The sequence below is a fragment of the Eleginops maclovinus genome, chromosome 22 (assembly GCF_036324505.1).
Source record: "Eleginops maclovinus isolate JMC-PN-2008 ecotype Puerto Natales chromosome 22, JC_Emac_rtc_rv5, whole genome shotgun sequence".
NCBI classification, from domain to species: Eukaryota; Metazoa; Chordata; class Actinopteri; order Perciformes; family Eleginopidae; genus Eleginops; species Eleginops maclovinus.
This window is the reverse complement of record NC_086370.1, coordinates 15,869,619-15,896,857: the sequence shown is the minus strand read 5'-3', so window position 1 is coordinate 15,896,857 and position 27,239 is coordinate 15,869,619. Positions and strand designations below refer to the sequence as shown.

Genomic DNA, 27,239 nt, shown 5'->3' with positions numbered 1-27,239 from the left:
CAGAACATAGATTATTTACTAATTGGGAGTGTCTTAAGGGTTGAGGAGGAGAACAAGAGCTATTACGTGCAACAAAAAGGGAACTAAAGAATCAGTCTGCCAGTGTCTGGGTTCATGAGGTTTTGCTTGACTCTGCTCATTTGCCAACATGACTGTTCAACAGAACCTTTTCTCATCTTAGCTGGACTAACAGGTTGGTCACAAGACTCAGGTTTTATTTTAAAGTAATTGTTTTCATACATTATGCGTTTATCCAACATGTCAGTTAAGAAACTTATACCTCAGTCAACTTACCCTGAACTTCTACAATATGCAGTTAATTTGAAGGAGAATCTGAAAAATCTGAAAAAGCACTCTAAAGTTTTTCTCAATTAATGTTGTATTGATTTTGTTGCAGGAATTCACAGCATAATTACAGCCAGTAAAGTGTCAGTGAAAGCTGGAGGTTCGATCACTATCCCATGTCTCTATGAGTCACAATACATTCACAATTTGAAATACTTGTGTAAAGGATACTATTGGAACTCCTGCTCATGTGAGGTTAAAACAAACAAATCAAGTAGTTCAGGGAAGTTTTTGATCTCTCATGTCAAAATCCAAAGAATCTTCACTGTGACTATTAATGACCTGACTGAAGAGGACACTGATTACTGGTGTGCTGTGGACATTAATGGAGGAGCAGATGACGGAAGCTATTTTCAACTATCAGTGACCAAAAGTGAGTTAATACTTTCTGAAAGGTTTTCAATTGGGGATAAAAATCTCTATGCAGCGTGTCATTGTTTGTTTCATTGAAGCTACCCTCTGTTTCGTTTAATTAATTTCCCTTAAGATACACCAGTCTCTACACAGCTAATCAGAGATTACAGGATCCACAGGAGGGGAGATAACCATCCAATGTCACAATGGTAGCTCTGGAGAAATGAAGTGGTGCAGGTTGGGCGGCTCCTGTGTGACAAAGTCTGGATCAATAGCTGGAACAACAGTCACCATCAGTGGGAATATCCCTGGTGCTCTCACTGTGACTATGAGTGGACTGAGGACAGAGAGCAGCGGCTGGTATATGTGCGTTAAAGGACACTTACAGATGCCGGTGCATATAACTGTTACAGAGAAACCTACCACTAGTAAGTGTTATAAGTCATTCTAAATTCTAAATTGAAAATGCTAAATATTTTTCAAGTGAAGTCAATTAAAAGTATTTTATATTTAATATGGAGGAAATATTAACATTTTATTCCATCTTTATGATCTTTATTCACGGTTGCAGCAACAAGTTTTAGAACCAACTTAAAACCCAGTACTGAAGGTTTGTATCCCACCCAAGTCTCTGTGGAACAACCACTTACCACTTCTACGGTTGAGCAGCAAAGGTAAGAGGCTTTCACATTTGAATGCGACTACATTGTTGGACTGTTTGAAGTCTGACATATACATTGTGTTTTTTTATTAATCATCCTGCAGCAGTGTTTCAGTAAACTTCATGCCCTTCATCATCCGTTTAAGTTTGCTGATCATCTTCGTAATGGTGAACTTGTTCATCTGGTTTATGTTCCGAAGATGCAGTAAATATATTGTGAACTTCACTTTTAACCATTTATGTATTTTTCTGAAAATACAGGTGTGTAACTAAAAGGTGCTTTTATTGTCTCTTTGAGAGCAGAACAAAGTAGAATCATCAGCCACAACAAGGATAAAATACATGATTTATTATCCTAATGTAAATTTTCACAGCAAAAACATTACATTTAGAGGTATAGAGAGGACCTATTTGTAATTGATTTATTTTAAACTTTACTTTTTACCGTGTTAAGAAGGGATTTCAATTGGCCAACGTTAATTTAATCTAATACAATCTCGTCAACACATCATGTTTTTCCCCAACACAGGCTGAATGGGAAGTAAGATACCGGAGAAGAACTTCAGGCGAGGTACGGGTAAAACCTAACACAAAATAAGTGCACTAAAATAATCATAGGTAAATGAATTATTGTAATTAAACAATATACACCAGTCAATCAATAAACAATTTAAAATGAATTAGCTTTCATATTCTTCTCCACTTCTTTACCCAGAGATCTCATGTGGAGAGTGATGTGGAAGAAATACAAAGGTCACTGGTTAAAGCAAAAGGGTTAACATCATACAAATACCGGAAACCAGTCTGACATTTCATACATACTTAGTTCTGTATTTTCTGCAGGCCATTTTGTTAGTGTCTCAGCAAGTGTAAATGTTCCTCATTTTTATTGTGCTCTTGTTGTTCAAGAGGTTGAAAATATGTTGTAGCAGCAAATTGTATTTATGTTTTTTTTTTTTTTTCGTTTTCCTTGCATTTGTATCCACCTTTGCAAGGCTGCAAAACAATACAAAGAGCCACTGAGTGTTTGACATGGAAACTTCTTTACGCTTATACATACAGTGGGGAGAACAAGTATTTGATACACTGCCGATCTTGCAGGTTTTCCCACTTACAAAGCATGTAGAAGTCTGTAATTTTTATCATAGGTACACTTCAACTGTGAGAGACTGAATCTAAACAAAAATCCAGAAAATCCCATTGTATGATTTTTAAATAATTAATTTGCATTTTATTGCATGACATAAGTATTTGATCACCTACCAACCAGTAAGAATTCTGGCTCTCACAGGCCTGTTAGTGTTTCTTTAAGAAGCCCTCCTGTTCTCCACTCATTACCTGTATTAACTGCACCTGTTTGAACTCTGTACCTGTATAAAAGAGACCTATCCACACACTCAATCAAAGAGACTCCAACCTCTCCACAATGTCCAAGACCAGAGAGCTGTTTAAGGACATCAGGGATAAAATTGTAGACCTGCACAAGGCTGGGATGGGCTACAGGACAATAGGCAAGCAGCTTGGTGAGAAGGCAACAACTGTTGGCGCAATATTGGAAGAAGTCCAAGATGACGGTCAATCTCCCTCGGTCTGGGGCTCCATGCAAGATCTCACCTTGTGGGGCATCAATGATCATGAGGAAGGTGAGGGATCAGCCCAAAACTACACGGCAGGACCTGGTCAAGGACCTGAAGAGAGCTGGAACCACAGTTTCAAAGAAAACAATTAGTAACACACTACGCCGTCATGGATTAAAATCCTGCAGCGCACGCAAGGTCCCCATGCTCAAGCCAGCGCATGTCCTGGCCCATCTGAAGTTTGCCAATGACCATCTGGATGATCCAGAGGAGGAATGGGAGAAGGTCATGTGGTCTGATGAGACAAAAATAGAGCTTTTTGGTCTAAACTCCACTCGCCGTGTTTGGAGGAACAACAAGAATGAGTACAACCCCAAGAACACCATCCCAACCGTTAAGCATGGAGGTGGACACATCATTCTTTGGGGATGCTTTTCTGCAAAGGGGAACAGGACGACGGCAGCGTATTGAGGGGAGGATGGATGGGGCCATGTATCGCGAGATCTTGGCCAACAACCTCCTTCCCTCAGTAAGAGCATTGAAGATGGCTCATGGCTGGGTCTTCCAGCATGACAACGACCCGAAACACACAGCCAGGGCAACTAAGGAGTGGCTCCATAAGAAGCATCTCAAGGTCCTGGAGTGGCCTAGCCAGTCTTCAGACCTGAACACAATAGAAAATCTTTGGAGGGAGCTAAAAGTCCGTATTGCCCAGAGACAGCCCCGAAACCTGAAGGATCTGGAGAAGATCTGTATGGAGGAGTGGGCCAAAATCCCTGCTGCAGTGTGTGCAAACCTGGTCAAGAACTACAGGAAACATCTGATCTCTGTAATTGCAAACAAAGGTTTCTGTACCAAATATTAAATTCTGTTTTTCTGATGTATCAAGTACTTATGTCATGCAGTAAAATGCAAATTAATTACTTAAAAATCATACAATGTGATTTTCTGGATTTTTGTTTTAGGTTCCGTCTCTCACAGTTGAAGATTACCTATGATAAAAAAATACAGACTTCTACATGCTTTGTAAGTGGGATCAAATACTTGTTCTTCCCACTGAATATGTTGGGTTTACTGCTCATACCTATCTGCCATAAAATCAAAATGTGTATTTTTATATATCCTGATCCAATTTTCATGAGGTTTAGAAAAATTGGTATAAATTAGCTGTATGTCTTATTTTATATTGTTTAATATTATGTACCCTTTTCAATTCTTTAAAGTTAATGTACATTTATGTTGTATGTTGGGGAATAAGTCATGGTGTTAACTGAATAAAGGTACATTTGTATCAAGGAGCCCAACGTGATTTTATCTGATCAGCAAGCTCCAAACATTCAGAACTGAGAAAGCAACATGTAAATTGGTATTATCCATGAAATGAATAGTCATGGAAGGGAAGGGGATGCTGTTAAACCTTATTTTCCAACTAATGGTAAATAAAAGACTACATTTTGGTCATTTGCGCAATTGTAGCTACTGCCACTTGTCAGTGTACTTGGATAAATGCTCTTTTCTTTGGAAATTTTGGGTGCACTGAATTTGCACCTTAGGCTTTACATAACATCTCCACTAACAGCAGTATTGGAGAAGCTGCTTTGAAACTGAGTCTGTCTAGTGTTTTATGCTGAATAAATGCATGCATTATTTAATGCGATACAATTTAAGCCAAACTAATTAATCACTGTATACAATGTAGCTGTTAAAGCAGTATTACGCACATCTATATGCTTGCATCTTTAGGGTCATGGTTGCAGAAATTACTTAGTTGTTACTAACTATAGTTAGTAACTGTCACGTTATCCAAGTCATCCGACGACTTTGTTTCCCTTTTTTAAATTAACTATATTTGCCATAATACAATTACACAACATTAGGAGTCAGGGGTAAACTATCAGAGACAAGGTACATGTACACAATAATTACAAACAGGTAGAACTATCTAACCACTATCACAGTGACGCTGCTGTGTGACGTGAAAGCATTATATAATTCATATAATAGTTTTGGCATTTCGTTTAAAAAATATATAACAAAGTTAAAATTTTTAAAAATCATACTTTAATTACTAACATAGAAGAATAGACATATACAGATGTTGACAGTAGTCAATAACTCAAAAGAGAAAACTCAAAACAACAAGTGAACGCATTTTACTCAGGCACATTGAGGGGTTGTCCCGGGTCCTGCGCCGGGATGTGATAGGTCTGGATCTCGTTGCAGTCAGTCTCCTTCAGCTCGCCCTTCTAACGGTGACGCCTGCCTCTGCCGTGCCTAGTGAGCAACATCTCCAATAAAGTCACTTAAGTTTACCACTAGACCCATCCTTAACTGGTAAGAGAGCTATTTATTCAGTTTCACACCGTTAATCAACTCCTTAACAAGCGAGAAGTGTTGTTTACGCGTGTTTAACGCACACCGGTACTCTGCAGGCTAGCAAAGTTCGCTAAGCTAGCTGGGCTCGGCATGCTGCGTCTGACACATGTCTTCTTAAAGCAGAAGAGTTATGCTTTGTTTTACATGTATCATGCTACTGATTAAGAGGCTGCTGCTATGCAAAGCTACTTTTAAGAAATATTCACAGCTGACGGCTTTAACTTAAGCGACAATTTCGTTAGCCTCCATACGGCCTAGATAGCGGTAGTGCGGTAGCTAGCTGTTAATGCAAGTGAACTGCTTAATGAACCCATCCCGATAATTAGCACGGGCATGTGCCTCGCCACGCCCTGCAGTGTTTGCCAATACACGTGAAGGAGCTGTTTAATAAGAGCCAGGCCTGAAAGTAGCCACTCCAGTGCGGCAAAATGGCTCCTTTCTGGCTGGGTAACCTTGTCCATCGGCTGTCAAGACTGTTGCACTGCTGTGACCAGAAGGCTGTCACTGCCTCAAGTGTTGAATGAAAAGTGAAAGCAACTTTTTGACATTGTACATGTATATCTGCAATCAAACCCTCTACAACACAGGAGACATTCATATATATGTAATGGTTAGATAAAAAGGAGGTTGCATCAAAGGTGTTGTACAGTATGAGATGACAGGAACAGTACGTTTAGATCAGTCCTGTATATTTGGTCATGAATTGGAATTTGGTAATATAATGCTTATAAATGCTCAGTAATGCAAAGTCTAGCTCTCAACTCAACAGTTTAGGTAAGCACAGAAAGAACATGTACTGTAGCATTAAAAATCCTCATGGGACCTGTTTTTGTTTTGTTGCTCTACCAACAAATATTCCTTAAATGTTACCAAGAAGAGATCAGTATTTAACTGACAAAGAATACAGAACATATGAGGGCATGAGTTGTACATTTAGCTAACCGACAGAGATCCCTGCTTTTAATTCCAACTATTGGTTTCGGTTTGCCTGATGGCTTTCTACTTAAGTTTAACTTTTCAACCTTTTGTTTGCTGCTCTTGAATCAGTGTTATGCATATGTCAAACTCCCTAATCACAAGAATAATTTGAACAATTTGTCTGTTATGTCTTTCCACAGATACAATGGCTGTGCCTCCTTGCTATTGTGACCTGGGCAAGTCTGCCAAGGACATCTTCAACAAAGGCTATGGTATGGTTTCCTACAGTTTGACCAAGTTATACTGTGATGTTAAAACATAAACTGCCAAGTCTGTTTGATATTGCAAACAAGCTTTGAAATGATTCAAACAAACTCTTTTCTTCCCACAGGATTTGGCTTGGTGAAGCTTGATGTCAAGACAAAATCAGCCAGTGGAGTGGTAAGGTCCTTTCTTTATGGATCGAGTATAGAAACTAGTTCAACAACTACAATTATATAATGTATATTTCAGTCTAATGGGATTCGGCAATATGAAAGTTAAATACAGTCATTTTTTTTGGACCATCCTGGATCCGTTATGAAACATACAACCCGCCCCAATGAACAATGACATCCAACTACACTACATTTGCCCATCTTCACTTTTTAACATATCTGTGTATATTTCATTATTAATCAATAATAATCCATTAAATATATTTTCCTAGAAGTGAACCATTCTTCAAAATGTCCCTGAACCAAATAAATGTAAAATATTTGGCGTTGGGGTATAAACAAAAACTGAGAATTAGCCTAAAAGCAAAGTATGTCTGTTAAAATGTCCAAGTTATTCCTTCCTGTGTCTGTAAAGCATTCCTTCTGATTGTCAGGCCTCTAAAATTGTCTCTTGCAGGAGTTCAAAACAGCCGGTAACTCCAACACGGATACCAGCAAAGTTGCGGGCAGTCTGGAAACTAAATACAAGAGGGCAGAATATGGCCTGACCTTCACCGAGAAGTGGAACACTGACAACACCTTGGGAACAGAAATCACGGTTGAAGATCAGGTGAGCAATACACTCATCCTTTTTCACACTGTGTTTTTAACAGGTGTCAAACATCAATATTTCTCCAGTGAGCATAACGGGTCAGAATGTGTTTTATATTAATACCAAATGTTTGTTACACAGATTGCCAAGGGCCTGAAGTTGACTTTTGACACAACCTTCTCACCAAACACTGGGTAAGATTATGATTTGATTCATGGGAAATTGAGTTCAATGTGAATTTGATTGAAACTGAGCCTGCTGCCTCTACACACGAGTCATTTTAGCAACATGATCAGTGTGGTACATGCTTCTGACAGTGAAGCTGCCTGCCCTGTGACCCCAGTCCCATGATGGAACATTCTGTTGTAACACATAATGAGCTGTTGGCTTTTGCTAAACTGTGTGCTTGGATTATGTCTTGCAGTCTGCTGTTCTCTAGGAGTTTTTTAAAAAAAAAGTTTTACTAGTGAGCCCAGCTGCTCTGGCAATCCTTGTGGGTTTGCTTTCTATGAGGTGTAAATCACACGAGGAAAGTGGCACGTAGCCCAGAGGATGCGTGTCGTCTTTCATACTGGAGGGTGGGAAGGTGAAGGGTGGAGATATGTGGCTACAGCATGTTCGAGGATACGGTGTCATGCTCAGACTGGGAGGTAAACACCAGAACTTTGACTTTTGACTCAGCAATGACTCCAGAGTCCTACTTCAAAGCAAAGCTGGTGCAAAAGTTGAAGTGGCAGTCCGCTGATAATTTCCTTATCCTGTTTGCTACAGCTGGCCACAGAGGCCATAAGTTAAGAATTATCTCTGGGGTCATAAATGTATGGCAGTGGTTCCCAAAGTCAGTTTCACAACACCCTGCAGTGCTTTAAGGACAGGCAACATTTACATATGTGACCTCTTTAACATGCCAAAAAAAAATGGCTGTAACAACATTGGAAGAAGTCTGGCTTTTAAACGATTGGCTTGATGTATGGCTTGTTTTAGCAGTTGAAACAGTCTGGAAAAAAACAATATAACCCAATTTACAAGATCTATTAAGCAAGAATATGTAGCCTGACATTCTTACAAAGGCGTTATTAATTCGCAATCTGATTTCATGGTTAACCAAAGCAGTGTTTCTCTTCAACAGCAAGAAGAGTGGCAAAGTTAAGACCGCCTACAAGCGCGAGTACGTCAACATGGGCTGCGATGTTGACTTCGACTTTGCTGGCCCCACCATCCACGGCGCTGCTGTCGTCGGCTACGAGGGGTGGCTCGCTGGTTACCAGATGAGCTTTGACACCGCCAAATCCAAGATGACCCGCAACAACTTCGCCATTGGCTACAAGACCGGAGACTTCCAGCTGCACACCAATGTGTGAGTAGACTTTTTACATTAGGGACTTTGTCAGAATCAAGAAACAGCTGAACCACTGCCTTCTCAGATCATGGTGTTACAGGACATAATAATATTGAGAAAATAACAACTGGATGAATGTTTTACTATAAGCTGAAGGCTAAACTTCCTTTACTTGGGAATTCTGGATTGTGTTTACAGTAACGATGGTGCTGAGTTCGGAGGATCCATCTACCAGAAGGTGAGCGACAAGCTCGAGACAGCGGTCAACCTGGCCTGGACCGCCGGCAGCAACAGCACACGCTTCGGTATCGCTGCCAAATACCAGCTGGACAAGGATGCCTCTGTCAGCGTAAGTATTGCAGCTTTGGGTGGATTAAGTAAAATAAATATGACTTATTCTAACAAACCTATTTGTTTTTCTCCATAGGCTAAAGTGAACAACAACAGCCTTGTTGGTGTTGGGTACACCCAGACTCTTAGACCAGGTAAGAGGTTCCCTACAGGTCCATGGATAGCTGAAGGATTTAAAAAATGTTTGGCAGTGCTACAGTTAAATACTTGTTAATTTTATTACACAGCACTTCAGTTATGAGCAAGTGCATGCTTTAACTAACTTGAACTTGAGTCATTATAAGCAACACTTAACAGTCTTTCATCACACGTTCCAGAAATGTGCGTTTGTACTTTAAATGTCTAATGTTGGTTCCTCTTGCCTGTGCAGGGGTGAAACTGACCCTGTCTGGTCTGGTCGATGGCAAGAACATCAACGCAGGAGGCCACAAGCTGGGTCTGGGCTTGGAACTGGAAGCCTAAGCTTTCCACATACTGCAAGGGACTAGGGAATATCAGAAGAATCTGGCCTTGAAGTGTATGTCCAACTCAAACCAGCAGGGGATATCTTGGAGAGAATGGCTCAAAGGCTACAACAACAAACTCTAACTTGTTGAGTATCACCTCAAGTTGGTGCTTCTGTCATGGTATCTTTGGTCTTTGTTGCTTTTTACATTGTAGTTGCATCGATTCAGGACACAGTTGGTGGCATATTATTTATGAATCATGTCATTGTTTCTGTTGTGCACTGCCATAATAATGAAATCCAATACAATCCTTTGCCTGTCACCAGCTCTGTGTGGCTTCATTGTGCTAATCCCCAGGCAGTCAACATCAGTTGATGGTTTTATGGTGAGCGTTGTCATACCTTCTCTCTGATTTTACAATCGTGACCTCTGATATTCCTTTGTCATCCCAACAGTTTTAATTTCCAAACCTTGTTAAGTACACTAGTCTCTTTTTCTGATATTATTTAAAGTACTGCTGCACCCATTCTGTTCATGCACTCAAGGACAAACTAAACCTCTGTAATGACTTGTTTTGTGTCGGCCATAATGGATGAGACGTTCTGTTATACCTTCCCTTAAACTGGGCAGTTTTTGGGTTGCTTAAAGCTGGGTCTGTAAGTTTGAGAGAAACCTGTACAGGTGGCCGACCAAGCAGAATTAGTTTTTGTTCATTCTGTACGAACAGACCACTGGGGGGCCGCATAATTCATGTTCCCAGTAATGCCAAACTATCATTGTCCGCAAGAGGTGTAGCTCAAAGTTGCTCTCATGGAGAGTGCTTCCCTGTGCTGGGCAGTGACAGCCCGCAGGAAGTCTTGGAGGTCCTTCTGTGTATGTATACATTTTCAATAAAGTCTTTGAACTCCACAAATGCTTTCCTGTTATTTCATATTAAAGTTCTACTAACAACTCATTCATTCGCTCGTTTGGTTAAAGCTGATCTCGGGCCATTATCACCAAATCAGATTGTCAGCTGTAGCTGTGTTTGAAGTGATATTTTGTTATGCATCATTTCAATAACTCCACTTCAGATCATTTTTAGGCTGTAGTTCACTTGGAAAGTTACGGGTGCCTGCGCTCAAGTTATACGACTCTTATCAGGTTAGTATGGTTGAATGTTTTTATGAGGAAATGGAAAGCTATAAAAGAAACAATGCCACACAGAGTCCAACTGGGACATCTTAAACAGAAGGAAGAGTCACTGACTAAATTGATCCTCATGGGAAGGAGACATACACCTGAAAATATGAGTGAAACAAAGATGGGTTTAACATTTACATTGAATGACAAAAGTCATGGTTTACATTGCCTCCCTGTTTTTCATGCGTCTGATATCTATGGCTTTAGCAACTTGTCTTGCCCTCTAATGACTCGCTAATGTTCCTGTAAGCCAACACAAGTTTTTGGAATATGGAGCGATGCAAGATTACATTAAATAGTGAAATTAAGCAGCCTAGATACTTGGTAGCACTGGGTTTGCGTGGAATGACACTGCATGTAAAATGATGGTTTCTATGAATTCAAAGGTGGTGGAATCAAAGTGGAAAATATAGCTGTTCAATTGGAAACCACATGTCAGTGAATGCACACACACACACACACACTTGCAGAAACAAGGTCTGTACCCAGTTACATTTGGTGAGTTGGTCATCAAAACTCAGCACAGTATCCAGAGTGTTTTTGTTGATATTGCATTTATTTTTCAGCACATAGTAAAGCAAGTCAAGATAGATGCTGTTATAAATGTAACTTTGCATATTTTACATTCATGATTACATTGAGTGGTGAGTCCAACAATTTGAATGCATCACATTTGAAGTTCAAAGGCAAAGCTGTAGCAAAAATCATGCTGTCCTTTTAAACGGGTCATTGTGAAGGGAATTTACAGCTTCCTTCTCTGTGCTTTGCTCAGCTTATGCCTTTCATTGGCGTCTGCATTAGATAAGCTTTTCTCTATTTTTAGCTTCACTTTCCCTGATATTTGCCTGCCAACAGCTGTCGCATTCAAAGATGAAAATATCCTCACTTCCAAATCCTTAGAAGATAATCCCTGTTTTATAGAGCTCGTTCCTCTTATTTCTCTGACTTAATACTCTCCACCTTCTCAGTTGTATCTTGAGGGTCCTTTATTTTCTCTGAAACTTCAGGCAGTTTTGATTTCTGATCCTGGCTTCCTTCGGGTGCCTCCTGATGCATCTCTTTGATATCTGTATTGACAGCTGTCTTTTCTCCTGGCAGTGCAGTTTGGACTTCATTGGTTTTCTCCCCACTGTTCAGCTTCTGGTCCTCCACTTGAGGTAGACTTGTCATATCAGATTCAGGCAAAGAGTCTTTGTTTTCATCATTATTGCTACCATGTTCATCTTCAACGCCTTTTGCTACTTTATCCTCACCCTTGGCAGGTTCAGATTTACTGCTTTCCTTGGCCTCACTCTTGGGTGTACTCAAAGATACTTGAGCCTTTTCTGAAAGCTCTTTCTCTACAGACAGAGAGCTTTTTGTTTCTCCTGTTAAATCTGCAGTTTTCTCGGCCATCTCTGAAGCAGGTACCTTATCTTGCTCTTTAGCACTGCTTAGCTCTTGAGTTTTGTCGGATTCTTTAGACTCCTGAGTCGAGGGCTTGTCAACAGGCTCCTCTGCTTGAGCTGGGATAAAACTATCTTTCTCAGAATCATCTTTTTTACTATCAGATGTTTTGATAAGCTCATCCTTCTCAGGGACCTCTGGCTTTAGGTCATCTGACTTTGGAGAGATATCTTTCTCAACCATTGTACCTGCAGCTTCTTTCTCTGCTTTTGTTTGTTCTGCTACTTTTTGTTGTTGCTGGTTATCCTTCTCATCAAGGCCCTCACTTAATAATAATTTGATTTCCTTTTCCTCAATCTTGGGTGAACTCAAAGATACTTGAGCCTTTTCTGACAGCTGTTTCTCTACGGAGAGAGCTCTCTTTACCTCTTCTGTTGAGTCTGCAGTTTTCTCTGCTGTTTCTACAGCAGGTGCCTTATATTGCTCTTCAACACTGCTTAGTTCTTGAGTTTTGTCGGATTCTTTAGACTCCTGAGCCGAGGACTCGTCAACAGGCACCTTTGTTTGAACTGGGATAAAACTAACTTTCTCAGCATCATCTTTTTTACTATCAGATGTTTTGATAAGTTCATCCTTCTCAGGGACCTCTGACTTTAGGTCATCTGACTTTGGAGAGATGTCTTTCTCAACCATTGTACCTTCAGCTTCTTTGTCTACTTTTTTTTGTTCTGCTACTTTTTGTTGTTGCTTGTTATCCTTCTCATCAAGGCCCTCACTCAATAAGACTTTGCTTTCCTTTGCCTCAATCTTGGGTGTACTCAAAGATACTTGAGCCTTTTCTGAAAGCTCTTTTTCTACGGACAGAGAGCTCTTTGCCTCTTCTGTTAAATCCATGGTTTTCTCAGGTGTTTCTACAGCAGGTACCTTATATTGCTCTTCAACACTGCTTAGTTCTTGAGTTTTGTCGGATTCTTTAGACTCCTGAGCCGAGGACTCGTCAACAGGCACCTTTGTTTGAACTGGGATAAAACTAACTTTCTCAGCATCATCTTTTTTACTATCAGATGTTTTGATAAGCTCATCCTTCTCAGGGACCTCTGGCTTTAGGTCATCTGACTTTGGAGAGATGTCTTTCTCAACCATTGTACCTGCAGCTTCTTTGTCTACTTTTGTTTGTTCTGCTACTTTTTGTTGTTGCTGGTTATCCTTCTCATCAAGGCCCTCACTTAATAAGACTTTGCTTTCCTTTGCCTCAATCTTGGGTGTACTCAAAGATACTTGAGCCTTTTCTGAAAGCTCTTTTTCTACGGACAGAGAGCTCTTTGCCTCTTCTGTTAAATCCATGGTTTTCTCAGGTGTTTCTACAGCAGGTACCTTATCTTGCTCTTCAACACTGCTTAGTTCTTGAGTTTTGTCTGATTCTTTAGACTCCTGAGCCGAGGACTCGTCAACAGGCACCTTTGTTTGAGCTGGGATAAAACTAACTTTCTCAGCATCATCTTTTTTACTATCAGATGTTTTGATTGGCTCATCCTTCTCAGGGACCTCTGGCTTTAAAATGTCTGACTTTGAAGAGATATCTTTCTCAACCTCAGCATTGTACCTGCAGCTTCTTTGTCTACTTTTGTTTGTTCTGCTACTTTTTGTTGTTGCTGGTTATCCTTCTCATCAAGGCCCTCACTTAATAAGACTTTGCTTTCCTTTGCCTCAATCTTGGGTGTACTCAAAGATACTTGAGCCTTTTCTGAAAGCTCTTTTTCTACAGACAGAGAGCTCTTTGCCTCTTCTGTTAAATCTTTGGTTTTCTCAGGTGTTTCTACAGCAGGTGCCTTATCTTGCTCTTCAACACTGCTTAGTTCTTGAGTTTTGTCGGATTCTTTAGACTCCTGAGCCGAGGACTCGTCAACAGGCACCTTTGTTTGAACTGGGATAAAACTAACTTTCTCAGCATCATCTTTTTTACTATCAGATGTTTTGATAAGTTCATCCTTCTCAGGGACCTCTGGCTTTAGGTCATCTGACTTTGGAGAGATGTCTTTCTCAACCATTGTACCTGCAGCTTCTTTCTCTGCTTTTGTTTGTTCTGCTACTTTTTGTTGTTGCTGGTTATCCTTCTCATCAAGGCCCTCACTTAATAAGACTTTGCTTTCCTTTGCCTCAATCTTGGGTGTACTCAAAGATACTTGAGCCTTTTCTGAAAGCTCTTTTTCTACGGACAGAGAGCTCTTTGCCTCTTCTGTTAAATCCATGGTTTTCTCAGGTGTTTCTACAGCAGGTACCTTATATTGCTCTTCAACACTGCTTAGTTCTTGAGTTTTGTCTGATTCTTTAGACTCCTGAGCCGAGGACTCGTCAACAGGCACCTTTGTTTGAACTGGGATAAAACTAACTTTCTCAGCATCATCTTTTTTACTATCAGATGTTTTGATAAGTTCATCCTTTTCAGGGACCTCTGGCTTTAGGTCATCTGACTTTGGAGAGATGTCTTTCTCAACCATTGTACCTGCAGCTTCTTTGTCTACTTTTGTTTGTTCTGCTACTTTTTGTTGTTGCTGGTTATCCTTCTCATCAAGGCTCTCCCTCAATAAGACTTTGCTTTCCTTGACCTCACTCTTGGATGTACTCAGAGATACTTGAGCCTTTTCTGAAAGCTCTTTCTCTACAGACAGAGAGCTCTTTGCCTCTTCTGTTAAATCCATGGTTTTCTCAGGTGTTTCTACAGCAGGTACCTTATCTTGCTCTTCAACACTGCTTAGCTCTTGAGTTTTGTCGAATTCTTTAGACTCCTGAGCCGAGGTCTCGTCAACAGGCACCTTTGTTTGAACTGGGATAAAACTAACTTTCTCAGCATCATCTTCTTTACTATCAGATGTTTTGATTGGCTCATCCTTAGCAGGGACCTCTGGCTTTAAATCGTCTGACTTTGGAGAGATGACTTTGTCAACCATTGTACCTGCAGCTTCTTTGTCTACTTTAGTTTTTTCAGCTTCTTTTTGTTGTTGCTCGTTATCCTTCTCATCAAGGCTCTCACTTAATGAGATTTTGCTTTCCTTTGACTCACTCTTGGGTGTACTCAAAGATCTTTCAGCCTTCTCTGAAAGCTCTTTCTCTGCGAACAGAGTACTTTTTGCCTCTTCTGTTAAGTCTATGGTTTTGTCAGGTGTTTCTACAGCAGGTACCTTATCTTGCACTTCAACACTGCTTAGCTCTTGAGTTTCAGATTCGTTCAGAAGTTCATCCTCCACAGGAACATCTGGCTTTATATCATTTGACTTTGGAGGGACATATTTGTCAGCCATTGTACCTGCAGCTTGTTTCTCTGCTTTTGTCTTTTCAGCTTCTTTTTGTTGTTGCTCATTATCTTTCTCATCAAGGCTCTCATGTAATAAGACTTTGCTTGGAGTAATTGTATCTATATCCCCTTCATTGTCAAGTGCTTCAGTGGCTTGTGACTCTTCTTTACTTTTTTGACCTTTATCACTATCATCCACCTCCACAGGACTACCAGCATTACATCCGTTTACTAAATCCCAAACTGATGCTACTTGATCCTGCTCATTGTCACACATCTGCTTACTTTCAATGTCTCCACTGTCTTTATTATCCATCTCTTCCTCACTGCTCCCTCTATCTCTTTTGGTACCCTCCTGCTCATCTGTCTCCTCTGAACCTGTCTCCTCAAATTCTGACATCTCTATTTCCCTGGTGGTCTCCGTTATGATCTCCTCCACGAACTTGTACTGCGGCTCGGCGCGTCTGTGTGGGCCTCCCGGTCTCAGACAGGGCAGCGTGTAAACGGGGGATTGGTGGTAGATGTAGGGTAGGGAGATGTGGGTGTCTGACATTGCGGAAAGACGAGCCTCCTCACCGCAGAGAAGTTTCCTGCAAGGAGACAGATTTAAATCTGCTGTTACTAATGTACACTTCTGATACCACATTCATTTTAATTCTGATTATTCAGCAAGCTTTAAGATCAGCTTTAACAATTTAACAGAAAGACATCTTAAGATATTTAACAATTAATAGGATCTGAAAAGTAATGAGTTACATAGGGTTTACATCAGAATATATCATTTAAAAGCTTTTATATAGAATAAAACATTAATTCTGTTCTCTTCGGATCTTAATCATTGAGTTATATTGAGGAACTTTTGATACGGACAGTTTTCAGTGTTGAGTTCTATTGTGAGGTTAACATAACCTGGTTTAAGTTTATGTTGAAACACTTTTTTAAGCCTTATTAACCAGTTTTAGAAATGTTAGTTAAAAATAATAATAAATGTACAGAATTTAGTGTCTTAAGATAGTGGTGTAGATTGTTGCAGCCTTTAGTCATATATTTTATATCATATTTTCAACATGTAGGCAATGCAAGGCAACTATATATTAGTTTACCATATTCACATCATAAAACATTGTGATTGTTTGCATGTGGCTTGGTTAACAGCTTTGATCTTCAACTCAGCCTTTGAAATAACGACAGCTGTCATTTTAACCTCACTAGAATCAGCACAACCCACCTGTAAGACATTATCTCCACATCCAAAGCCATCTTCACATTTAACAGGTCCTGATACTCCCGCAGGTAACCAGACATGTCAAATTTGCAATTTATGAGCTCATTTTCAAGTTCTTTAATTGTGTTCTGAAATATGAGAGAGAGAGAGAGAGAACGTTTGTTACTGACCACTATCTATTTAAACAATTACTTAATTAAATTATGCTTTTACAAAGTAAGTCTCACCTGGTAATGAATCATTTCTTCCATGTGGCGATCCTCCACGTCATGTAGTTGCTTCTGTAGTGCCTCCCTGGTGCCATTAGCGCAGTCCAGCTCGATGTTCTTGGCCTGCAGGCGCCTCCTGTACTCCTGGATCTCTTGCTGGGTCGCTTTTAATGCCTCTCTCTTGCTCTCAGCTGCCTCGGTTAGCCTTGCAAACTGAGATTGGAAAGTGTCTCCCTGCTGCTGGACGTCGGACTCTGTATGACCTTCCAGCTGAGCCCTGATGTCCCGGAGTGCCGCAGTAATGCCGGAGTTTCCAAATCCATGCGCCTTGACAGCTACCTGTGCATCCTGGATTTGGTCCATTATCTCTGAAACCTCGGCTTCATGGTTTCTCTTCAGGAAGCCGATTTCATCCACGAGAGTCTGCGCTTTCTTGTCAAGCTGTAGTTTAGCCTGATACGCGTCATTAATGTCCTTTTTGAGGACCACGATATTGCTCTCTGCATCCGATCTGTTCTGCGATTCCTGGTCATGTTGTTTCCGTAAGTTGGACAGGTCTTCCTCTAAATTTTCATGCTCGATTTCAATCTGATGCTTCTGATGAGTGATTTCCTGAAGCAGCTGCCTCAGTTTGCTGAGCTCTGGTCCATACTCCTCCTCCAGACAAGATGCGGGTTTCGCTTTCCCTCTAATCTCCCCGATTTCTCTCTCTAGCAGAGTATTCTGGTACTGCAGGTGGTGCACCTTCTCTATGAATCCTGCGAGACGATCGTTTAAACCATGCATCATTTCCTTCTCATTAAACTTCTCAGGGTTGGTCAAATTCATGCCCGTGGAAACAGCCCTGCTGTCAAACACGGAACGTGTTGGCTTGCATTGAGAATACTCATCTTGAGTTTTCCTGTGCGGATAGAGGAGCCTGTTCTCCATGCTGTGACTGGTGGTGTTTCTCCGCTGCATAGGGGGTTTTATATCCGACTCCATCTGCTCGGTGTGCAGAACGGAGCTGTCCGGAGTGCTGAAAAGGTGAAGCATCAGCTAATGTATAATGAGAGCTTACACCACGATTTGTCGCAGAAAGCAGTGACGTGAATGAACTGACCAACCCCCACAAAGTTAAGATCCTGTTCATTATTATTGTTATCATTATTACTATTTGGATTACTATCTTTATTATTTGTATAGTTACAGAGCGTTTACATTGTTAAGATCATTCATTTAACTCTACCTGGTTTCACGACCAAACTGCTTTACAGCTTTTAGAAGATGACGTCATTCAAAATACCACATGTTTTTCCTTTACTTCCTAAAGACTTTTCTAGCAGATTTACACTCACACCCCTATAATACAGTGTTCAATAAATATTTACATAATATCCTGTTGAAAACCCTCATGTTGCAGTTGGTGGTTAAGTTTTCGTTCCTCCAAAACTTTTCCTTAGTATGTTTGTTATTATTTATTAGTAGTCAGGTACTGTGCTTTGTTACAATTGTTGCAGTGTTTGCATCTCATGCAAATTTAGACTTCATATTGGATGGAAATATTCTACATAAATATAATTTCACTCAACCAATATACTTTAATAAGGCCTACGTTTTGCTAAGAGTACTGCTGGACCGTAGTTTTTCCACTGTTTATTTATAAATATGAATGAATATACTGTATACCACAACAGTATATCCTCAGATGCTCAAACTGCTCATGACTTTTACTTAAAACCGTTTTTCTACATTTACATCTTATTTGTCTATTAAAATTATCATGAAATAATGACATGAGGTAAATTGTAACATAAACCCCTATGGTCGTTAAAAATAAAACATGATTGTTATTTTAGTTTTTTTTTTAGAGCCAAACCTTTTCTATGTAATGTTTATCTCATGACACATTCTTTAAAACCCTTTACTTGTGTTTTCAGTATGTCTTATTGCTATTTTGTTGTTTCTACATTTGTGCTGCGTAAAGGCTGCTGTGTTCATCATACTTTACAGTACTTAAATGTAATTCTATACAACTTGTAATTGGTCCTTTTACTTTACTCCACTTCAATAGCCTGTATTTTTAATGTGTACAGTGTATTCTAGCTACAGACAGAGTTGATCACATCAGCCTGAAAACAAAACAACATGTTTCATGTTCTTTAACAAAGACATCCTATATTTAAAATAAGTTTTGTTGTTATGATCTTGAGCAGACGCACTCTGGTATATATTGTCACTTGTGTCATTTTGATGAAACCGTAATTATAGCTCTTTCATGATTGCTGTCGTGTAAAACAGTGAACACAGAGAGGGAGCTGGATGATTGCTGTTGCAGATAAAATAAATAAATAAGGCATTGTACTCAAAGTGTTTTAGTTACTAATAAATCTTAAGCAGCATCAGGGTAAGCATGAAACTTTTTAACTCGTAATTTAGCGTTTGATGACAATAGACAGCCCGTCGCCCACAGTGAGCATGCTCAGATCAATCCTCTGGTCCTTGTGTAGCTTCTTATTGAGAGCATCCAGAGCCTGGGAGGTGAGGTCACTGGGGGCAGGATCCACAACCTTTCCACTCCACAGCACCTGCAAAGACAAACACAACACTGCTGATTCATTTTGGTTACAGTTTTCACATGCTGCAGACCTTTATATCCCACCCCAAGCTGGATCCTGCTTAACAAAAGTGTACTTACATTGTCAATGGCAATGATGCCCCCTGGCCTTATGAGCTCTAGTGACTTCTCATAGTATCTGTCATAGTTAAATTTGTCAGCATCTATGAACACAAAGTCATATTTTCCAGCTTCCCCGGCTGCAATCAGTTCATCTGATGAAACAGAGAGGAACATTTATTTCCGGTCCATTTGTTTATTCAAAAAAACTGAGATGTATAAGAATACTTACCTAGTGTCTTCATTGCAATATCATGGCGTACATCTATCTTATTTTCAACTCCAGCCTAGACAAAATGTTAAATTGTATGAGAGTTGTGCAAAATCTTTAACTGTTTTTTCTAAAGAGATGTTAGGCAAGGCTAAACAGGAATTGATTTTCCTGTTGAGGGTGACACAGTTTCCTGAGCAGACAGCTTTTTTTTACTCTCCAACCGGCAACATTTTGAGAAGACACACTGACAGAAGGTAGATGTGGAGGATGTTAAGTCTGCTGTCTGTTGCACAATTTTGCTCTGACAGAAGCAAGCTATCAATCTTACTAAAGTTGCAAATTCAAACGTTACACAAGTGCCAGGCTGTACTGTGTCTTCTTTTATCTTGTGTTGAAGACTTGATGTAATATTCACAAAGACATGTTCTCACCTCTTTAAAATAAGGTTTGGCGATTTCCACATAGGTGTCTTCTATTTCACAAGCTACTACACTTCCATTTTGTGGCATGGCCAAAGCCATGCTCAGGGCATTGTACCCAGTGTACATCCCTGTAACATAAATGGGAATTTAACTGAATAACTGAATGATTTAAATATGGTAGCAATGAAAAACATGTTTATATAAAAGCAACTGCATGCCCACATAAAGCAGTCAATCAGAACGTACTGTCTAGAAATGAATACAGTTAAATTCACAGCAGTAAACCAATATGTAAATGGTTCAACTTAAATTCACCTCTTGAAAGTTCCGAGTAGGAAAATTCAGGATGTGCCGTTTACAATTTGTGCTCACAACTACTCTTTTAAAACTCTTATTAAAGTTGTTTGAATTCAACTGGTTATTTTAGGACCTGTTAATCAAATGAAAGTGTTTCAGCTTTATTTGATACCAACAGATTACTTATTTAATCATCTAACTTCATCATCAATTGAGCCTGAATAGAATAACCAAACCTCTGTCCTTTCAGCTCATGTTTGGTCATACAATCATATCAGTAGCTTTCAGAGTAAGATATTTTGCCATAAACTCTGTATCAATAAAATGGTGATATTGTTGGTTTTATAGTAAAGTCATCAGTATTTGTATTAGTAATTTAATTTAACAATCAGATGTTTAGTAGCTTTTAAATTCCAATAATGATGACCCTTATGCTGCCATAGTCTAGATTTGATTATCTCACCAATTTCAATGGCTTTAGTTGCATTTATCAGTCTTATAAGATTTGCCATAAACTGGGCTTGTTCACTGGCAACCATCATGATGTTCCATGGGTCTTCAAGGGTTTTCTGAAATGAAAACAACAAACTATGTAATAAACAGTTTATCATTATATTATCTGGCTAAATGGTCACACATCTCCTGGTACTACTCGGTCTCTGTTTGGGTTGTTTTTTTTTAACACTGTGCTGCCCTCTGGTGATCTTATAAGTGCATCGCTTGGTGACTGAAATGATATACAGTACTGTGGTAGTTCTTTATTCTTTAAGTGAATTGTATTTATATAGAAAGTAAATATAGAACGAAAATAAATTCACCACTCAACCAATACTGAAGATTTGCCATTCTATACAGGTGTGTATTTATCTCCTTTTAAAAGTATCCAGTTTAATTAAGTTTAGTAGTAACAACTTCAAAGCTACAGTCACTTTTAGTTTTTAGCCCAGAGCTCCAGACGACCAACTGTGGATCATCTGACCTAAATAACCTTCCGATGGCTTCAGCATGCTGATAAATGTTGGCAGGCTCCTGCTAATGCTAAGCTAAAGGTGATCAGAAGAATCCTAAACTGAACCTCATGGGAATCAAATTTAGAGATAAAAACTTGACATAATGTCGTTAGGTTGAACTGTTCAAAGGCATACATGTAGCAGCATCAGAGTTAAACACATAAACAATACTGGGGTGTCTCGCCAAGAAAAGTACAAAGGGAATAACTATGCTTTCTTCATCTCATCAGGTGACACCAGAGTATGAGGGTTTGTTGTTTCTCTTACCAGTCTGAGTTTGGTGAGGACAGGGTGCTCTCTCAGTGAGTTGTTGACAACATACTGCAGCACAGGATCATCCTTCCCTCCACTGTGGCTCTTTCCGATGAAGGCAGACTTTCCCAAACCTGACCGAGGAGAACCAAAACAGAAGCTACTGTTACCACCAACCCTAGAAATGTCTCTGCTCTGCCAGATTATAAACAAAACCCCCCTTTCATACCTGTTAGTACAACAGCAAGGCCAAGGAATACAATTGTTTTGATATCTATAGCCATTATGTTCTCGGCTCTGGCTTTGTTAAAGAATAGATGAACAGCTCTACTTTAAATCCACTGAAAGTCTCTGTCAGTCCTATTTATACAGTACATTCTGTGTTTGCTTTGCCTAATCTGTTGGGATGGTGCCTGAATTTATTGATTTTCCAGGTATTTCAAAAGTAGGGAGGTTTTTGAATAAAGACAACCGTTGTTTAAATCAAAAAGGTTGAATTATATGATTAAGTAACCTAAAAATCACAGTAAAGTCCCAGGAAAATCATTAGCACCAACACTGACCAAATAGTATTTAAATGAGTTTGTTGTTTTTTATCATCTGAATCTCAAAATACTGCAGATAGGTATTTTGCAATTCAAACAAGCACACTTTGGACTATTTTATCTGTGTTTGATGTTCTCACAGTTTTACTGAATGTCCATTATTGCTCAGCACTGTATTTCACTGCAACTCACAAGTGAAATAGGAACTTTTGTGTATTTCACCAGACTTTCCTCACTTTGTAAATGTCCTTTACGGGGTGACCACCAAACACGAAAGACACTCTAATAAAATTAGTTTAAAATAGTCTTCAGCTCTAGAAAGCCAGACTCTTTCTTTCTGTATTTACAACATTTTAAGTATAGTATTAAATGAGAACACCAAAAATACTGACGGCTAATTTTACAAATGAGATGTCTTTTATGTAGACTCAGAGAACTAATGAGTGTTTGCAGGTGTATTGTAAAGTGCTGCCTCCTTGTGGTAAAAGGGTTTATTTCATTATATTACACTGAAAAAAAGAAAACCCGACTGTATTGTAATTTATTAATCAACATATTTCACATAACTGCATCAAGTTAGTTGAAAGCAATTATATTAGGTTGAACCCAGTATGTTTTACTTTAAGCTCAATATTATTGCTTTCAACTAAAGGACTCCATCATGGATCCCACCCACCCTCTCCACCTGCAGCTGGAAGTACAGCGGAGCTCCTTCTCCAGCAGACTGCTCCAGCTCCGCTGTCACAAGGACAGATACAGGAGAACATTCCTGCCCACTGCAATAACACTTCACAACAATTTCCCCCCTGGCTGGCAGACAACCCACTGCTCCATAGCCTCTCTGTTAACTGGACATAACATGCACACCTTTACACTTTACATTGTACATTTATATTATATTTTCATTTAATATTCCATTACATTGCACTATTCACTATCTGTATATTTCTTATTTTTATTTCAATTGTTTTGCTATGCTTCATATTGTATTGTATTTTTGCTTCGGTAACAAACATTTTTCCCAATTTGGGATTAATAAAGTATTTCTGATTCTGATTCTGATAAGCTAATACAGTTTAAGAAATCTTTTGACATAATACATTTAATCAAAGCCAACTTTTCCGTTTTTTTCAGTGAACATTTCATTTAGCTGACACTTTTATCCAAAGCGACGTACAATAAGTGTCATAAACCATACACAGCACAAACTCGGAACAACAAGACAAATGCGTGTATATATAGTCTGTGTTCAAATGCACAATAAGGCTGTGAAGTAAGAAAATAACATAATGTGGCTATTGTTGCTGCACTGTAAACCCAAAATGATGTGTACACTTTCAATTTAAGAAGAAATTCTACTAGATACAACATTTTGAGTTCCTGTGACATCTTCTTAGTTTTGAGTAAATTTAATTTATACTTTTTGATTTACTTTCAGTGTTTTGGGTAAGCATAGTAACATTGAGTAAGCAAACATGTGTGGGAGAAAAAGGATTCAGCCTTCAGGGAAGCACCACAGACACCTGCAGTTAGGTTGATCTTCCTCTTATTTTTCAGTGGTTAATATATAAGGTTTATGTTCTGAACATAAACACCTCAATTTAATGTAATTAACGCAATCAAATGCTTTAATTGTTTTGAGTTCAGGTAACTCTCTTGGGTTTTCAGTGTGTGTAGCTGACATTAGTGCATTAACTGACTTGTCTTTGCTGTGTGTGCTTCCTGTACCAGCTGTACTCTTATACAGACACAGAAATACAGACACAGCTTCTGTTTGATATAGAATCTGGAAAGAGATAAAGATGTGAACATGTGCAACATATACTTAAACATTTCCTGAAAGAAGAAAACATATAGTTGTAAATGCAGAGCCCAGCAACTTGTCAATGGGGGTATATGGGTATTTAACTGGGACAAATAAACCTATTCATACCTATTATTTTAGATATGTAACCATGTTTTCACTTGCTACAAAGATTAAAGGAGTGATTTTTTACCATCTGAAATGTTCTTTGTGCTTATCTATAAAGTGTAAAGAGCCCAATGTTTTGCAGAGCACTGGTGCAGTGTTTTTACGAGTCACACTTTGGATCTCATCGTCTTGCAACTTCAAAACAGGAACGGGGAAGACGGTAGCCAGGAATGTTCAAAAAGGGATTTTGGGGATGTGAGTAGGATGAGAGGTCTCTCCAAGGACACAGAGCTTCCTCTGTCTATTCCCTAATTAAGAATGCACAGATGCAAACAAAAACACGCCGCCAACACGAGTGCATCAATTAAATGAGCCATGACATGAACTGTCTCTAAAGAAAATGTTTTAGATGTGACGAGGAAGAGGAAGGAGATCTCTCAGAGTGTGCACACAGTTCTGCTAAGGTCCTCTTGTGAAAATGAGATGCCGTGTTTTTCCAGCATCCCTCTCTCTCTCTCCAGCTGCTTTAGGCCTCTGCTTATGTGACGCTAATTGTTTCTGCTACTTGTGCCAAGTACCTACTCTTCCCCAGCACATTCTACAGACAGGCCCTGGTCCCTCAGCTGCTTTTTTTGTCTGTTTAAGGAATGAAAAAATGTGTGCTACCATCTGCAGCGAGCACACCACTGTTCCTCCTCCCGGCCGTGACTGTCAGAGTGCCACCATCATACACATTCACACACTCTCTCAGAGGTAGAAAAAACTATCTGGTAGAGGAACAAGAAAACAAAACTGACACATACAACTGCTAATATGAAACAAAATAATTCAAGAGGTTCCTGTTTTGATCCATTTAGCAAATGGGAGGGAAGACATTGTACAACGTGAAAAAAGGCTTTGGATTATGCAAAGAATATAGATATGTAGTTGATTTAAAACCAATCCGCACATGTCCCCTTGACTTTGATTTAAGCATTATTGAGAAACTCCTGAAAGAAGTTCACATAATGTATAAAAAAAAGCTTGAGGCCTCACTGCACTCTCAGAGCCTTGGATTTTGTTGTTCAGTACCTTTATGTGAGCAGCAAGCGGCAGTGTTGTTTAGCTAATCTACAGCCTCCTCTATGCACACACAGGCTGAGGCACAAAGAGAGCCAGGCCTTCACTCCCCTGTCTGGGAAGTAATATCACTTTCCTCTTGTTGAATTGACCTGTGACTCCATCACAGAGTACACAGAGCGACACATATTGACATGCTTGTAATGCCACATGGCTGTTACATCTCCGTGTGTTTATCAGGGGGAGACTGCTTGTGATGCACTCTAATAACAGCAGTCAGTTTGGCACCGTCTCAGCAGGCAGATAAGCACGCATGAATATTAAGTGATGCTAATCACAATGGAGAGACCAACGTCAAAACGACTGACAGACATTTCTCTGCATTCAATTGACATCCTCAGACTCGTCTTCCGTCTGACAGCAGCGTCTCCCAACATGACAAGTCTGTTTAAAGCTTCCGGAGGAGGCTCGCACACGTGCACACGCACCAGTACACACTATTATAGAAGCATTGACACTGATTTTACTCAAACTGGGCCACTGTGCTGCTGTGCAACACACAAACGAATGTTTCTCGACACAGGAACGAGCACACAAAGAGCATTGGTTTATGTAGGCCACTTGGAGAGCAAAGCGTAGATAAGGATATCGCAAAATATTCTCCCAAACTGCTTTTTTAAATCATGGAAATCTGGATTTATCGCTGCTGTATTAAACTACAGTGTATTTTGCAGCACGAATGCTGAGGATAAGCCATTCAATTCATTATCATCCTCTCTTTGTGTATTCAAGCCGTACAGAACAAAAAAGAGGATCTGCTTCAGAAAAATGAATGGCAGGTGCGGTTGTTTGACTTTCAAATCACCTAGGCATCTATTCTATTAACCCGGCGTGTAAATAAATACATAATTCAATTTCCATGGAGTCACACAATAAGTTGACAGTCCTCAAAAAGATCAAAAAGGCTGCTCCGGGGCACGTGAGCCACGGTGAAAAAATCTTGGCTATATGAAAGGTGTTGACACCTTGAGCAAGCCACAAGAAGAGACAAATGTCATATCCTCAGAAACAATTACCAGGTGAACCTCTGCTTTTTAAACCAGCAGGTCTCTCAGCTATATCATTGTGTACACAGTGGAGCTGCTGCTATCACACCACACAGGGCTTGTCAGTCACTTTCAGTGGAAATATGCTCTGTTTTCGTAGCAGTACTGAAAACTTATAATTTAACTGCCCCATTTCCCTTTCACAATGAACTTCCTCCAGTGTTTTGTTTGCAGAAAGTCACATTTTTATTTGCTCATCATACTCTGTTCCTGTCCAGAGTCACTTCATACTTCCTTCCTATTAGTCTCACTCTCATCTGACTGCCGTGTCCCATTGTGACCGCACTTGCGGCGCTAATGATAATGTTATGACCCAGACCAATTTGCCATGGCAATAAGACTCGCTTAATTGAGTTGATTATAAGCCCTCTGTCTGCGATGACCCCTCCGGTCCCAGAAATAGGGAACAGAGAGAGAAAGATAGAGGGAGGGTGTGGCTGCAGGGAAGGAGGCTTTCTCCAGGCATTCCATCACTGTGCAGGAGACACATGGGATATGACTGTTTGGAGGCATGAGCACACGCATATGTGTATGTGTGACAATTCTTCATGTGTGGGGTGTTGGGAGATGGCGTGTTGGGAGAGCAGGCCTTCAGGGAGGTGTAAAGGAGGAGAGGGGTGGGACAGTGGGACTGGAGGGGAGGTTGGGCTTGGGGTTCGAAATCACAACACAGCCTCTGTAATGGACCCGGACACACACCGCATCTGAAGTTAATCCAATCAGGGAGAAGCATGGCGCTCCCATCCGCTCAAGACACACAAACATAAGGTCAAGAGCAGCTTGTATTAGCGCGATGATGTCAGGAAAAGTGGGCTAGTTAATTGACTTTCAGCGTGTTTAAAAGGCTAAGAGAGATACAGAGATGAAGGAAAGCAGAGAGCTGGCAGCAGGTCCGAGCCAAGCAGATGTAAAGTGCAGGCAAAATGAGTCAGTTTTCTTTGGTAAATATTTGAGAGTCATTTTATTATTTCGGCAGTTTTTTGAGAGCAGATGTTCACTCTTTTTTTCCTTATTCGTTCATACAAACCCATACTGTATACTTTCAAGACTGCATATGGATCCTAAATGATCTCATA

At 39.8% G+C, this 27,239-nt stretch overlaps 4 protein-coding genes across 5 annotated transcripts; 2 read left to right on the top strand and 2 right to left on the bottom strand.

Moving 5' to 3' along the window:
• Positions 1-17: 17 nt before the first annotated feature.
• LOC134859179 (polymeric immunoglobulin receptor-like) lies at positions 18-4,227 on the top strand. The gene is made up of 7 exons (XM_063875521.1): positions 18-193; positions 398-718; positions 879-1,127; positions 1,271-1,373; positions 1,465-1,567; positions 1,875-1,931; positions 2,076-4,227. Exons 1-7 carry the CDS (start codon positions 115-117, stop codon positions 2,166-2,168), a joined length of 1,005 nt encoding a protein of 334 aa, XP_063731591.1. The 5' UTR covers positions 18-114; the 3' UTR covers positions 2,169-4,227.
• An 880-nt stretch (positions 4,228-5,107) lies between these two features.
• Positions 5,108-10,309, top strand: vdac2 (voltage-dependent anion channel 2). Its single transcript, XM_063874762.1, has 9 exons — positions 5,108-5,271; positions 6,432-6,503; positions 6,623-6,672; positions 7,126-7,278; positions 7,402-7,454; positions 8,390-8,617; positions 8,798-8,948; positions 9,027-9,084; positions 9,321-10,309. Exons 2-9 carry the CDS (start codon positions 6,437-6,439, stop codon positions 9,410-9,412), a joined length of 852 nt encoding a protein of 283 aa, XP_063730832.1. The 5' UTR covers positions 5,108-5,271; positions 6,432-6,436; the 3' UTR covers positions 9,413-10,309.
• Positions 10,310-11,113: 804 nt separating this feature from the next.
• LOC134858924 (plasticin) lies at positions 11,114-18,787 on the bottom strand. Of its 2 annotated transcripts, XM_063875155.1 has the most exons (4): positions 16,709-18,787; positions 16,485-16,609; positions 15,357-15,846; positions 11,114-12,285 (listed from the first exon to the last, which is right to left on the bottom strand). In XM_063875155.1, exons 1-4 carry the CDS (start codon positions 17,723-17,725, stop codon positions 11,512-11,514), a joined length of 2,406 nt encoding a protein of 801 aa, XP_063731225.1. In that variant the 5' UTR covers positions 17,726-18,787; the 3' UTR covers positions 11,114-11,511. The 2 variants fall into 2 exon arrangements, with proteins under 2 accessions (XP_063731225.1, XP_063731223.1); XM_063875153.1 differs by lacking the exon at positions 11,114-12,285 and having other exon boundaries at positions 13,295-15,846.
• A 241-nt stretch (positions 18,788-19,028) lies between these two features.
• comtd1 (catechol-O-methyltransferase domain containing 1) lies at positions 19,029-22,004 on the bottom strand. The gene is made up of 7 exons (XM_063875156.1): positions 21,771-22,004; positions 21,557-21,675; positions 20,743-20,848; positions 19,992-20,110; positions 19,579-19,633; positions 19,368-19,501; positions 19,029-19,257 (listed from the first exon to the last, which is right to left on the bottom strand). The coding sequence occupies exons 1-7, from the start codon at positions 21,823-21,825 to the stop codon at positions 19,105-19,107; spliced, it is 741 nt and encodes a 246-aa protein (XP_063731226.1). The 5' UTR covers positions 21,826-22,004; the 3' UTR covers positions 19,029-19,104.
• Positions 22,005-27,239: the final 5,235 nt, after the last annotated feature.

Excerpts from the sequence above, each read along its gene's own strand:
- comtd1 (XM_063875156.1), bottom strand. The coding sequence starts at position 21,825 with ATGGCTATAGATATCAAAACAATTGTATTCCTTGGCCTTGCTGTTGTA. Across the intron at positions 20,849-21,556 it reads TCCTCACCAAACTCAGACTG|AAAACCCTTGAAGACCCATG; the intron begins GTAAGAGAAACA and ends TTTTCATTTCAG. Across the intron at positions 19,634-19,991 it reads CCAAACCTTATTTTAAAGAG|GCTGGAGTTGAAAATAAGAT; the intron begins GTGAGAACATGT and ends CATTTTGTCTAG.
- vdac2 (XM_063874762.1), top strand. The coding sequence starts at position 6,437 with ATGGCTGTGCCTCCTTGCTATTGTGACCTGGGCAAGTCTGCCAAGGAC. Across the intron at positions 6,673-7,125 it reads CAAAATCAGCCAGTGGAGTG|GAGTTCAAAACAGCCGGTAA; the intron begins GTAAGGTCCTTT and ends TGTCTCTTGCAG. Across the intron at positions 8,949-9,026 it reads ACAAGGATGCCTCTGTCAGC|GCTAAAGTGAACAACAACAG; the intron begins GTAAGTATTGCA and ends TTTTCTCCATAG.
- LOC134858924 (XM_063875153.1), bottom strand. The coding sequence starts at position 17,725 with ATGCTTCACCTTTTCAGCACTCCGGACAGCTCCGTTCTGCACACCGAG. Across the intron at positions 16,610-16,708 it reads AAGAAATGATTCATTACCAG|AACACAATTAAAGAACTTGA; the intron begins GTGAGACTTACT and ends CTCATATTTCAG. Across the intron at positions 15,847-16,484 it reads GTGGAGATAATGTCTTACAG|GAAACTTCTCTGCGGTGAGG; the intron begins GTGGGTTGTGCT and ends GTCTCCTTGCAG.
- LOC134859179 (XM_063875521.1), top strand. The coding sequence starts at position 115 with ATGAGGTTTTGCTTGACTCTGCTCATTTGCCAACATGACTGTTCAACA. Across the intron at positions 1,128-1,270 it reads TACAGAGAAACCTACCACTA|CAACAAGTTTTAGAACCAAC; the intron begins GTAAGTGTTATA and ends TCACGGTTGCAG. Across the intron at positions 1,374-1,464 it reads TCTACGGTTGAGCAGCAAAG|CAGTGTTTCAGTAAACTTCA; the intron begins GTAAGAGGCTTT and ends ATCATCCTGCAG.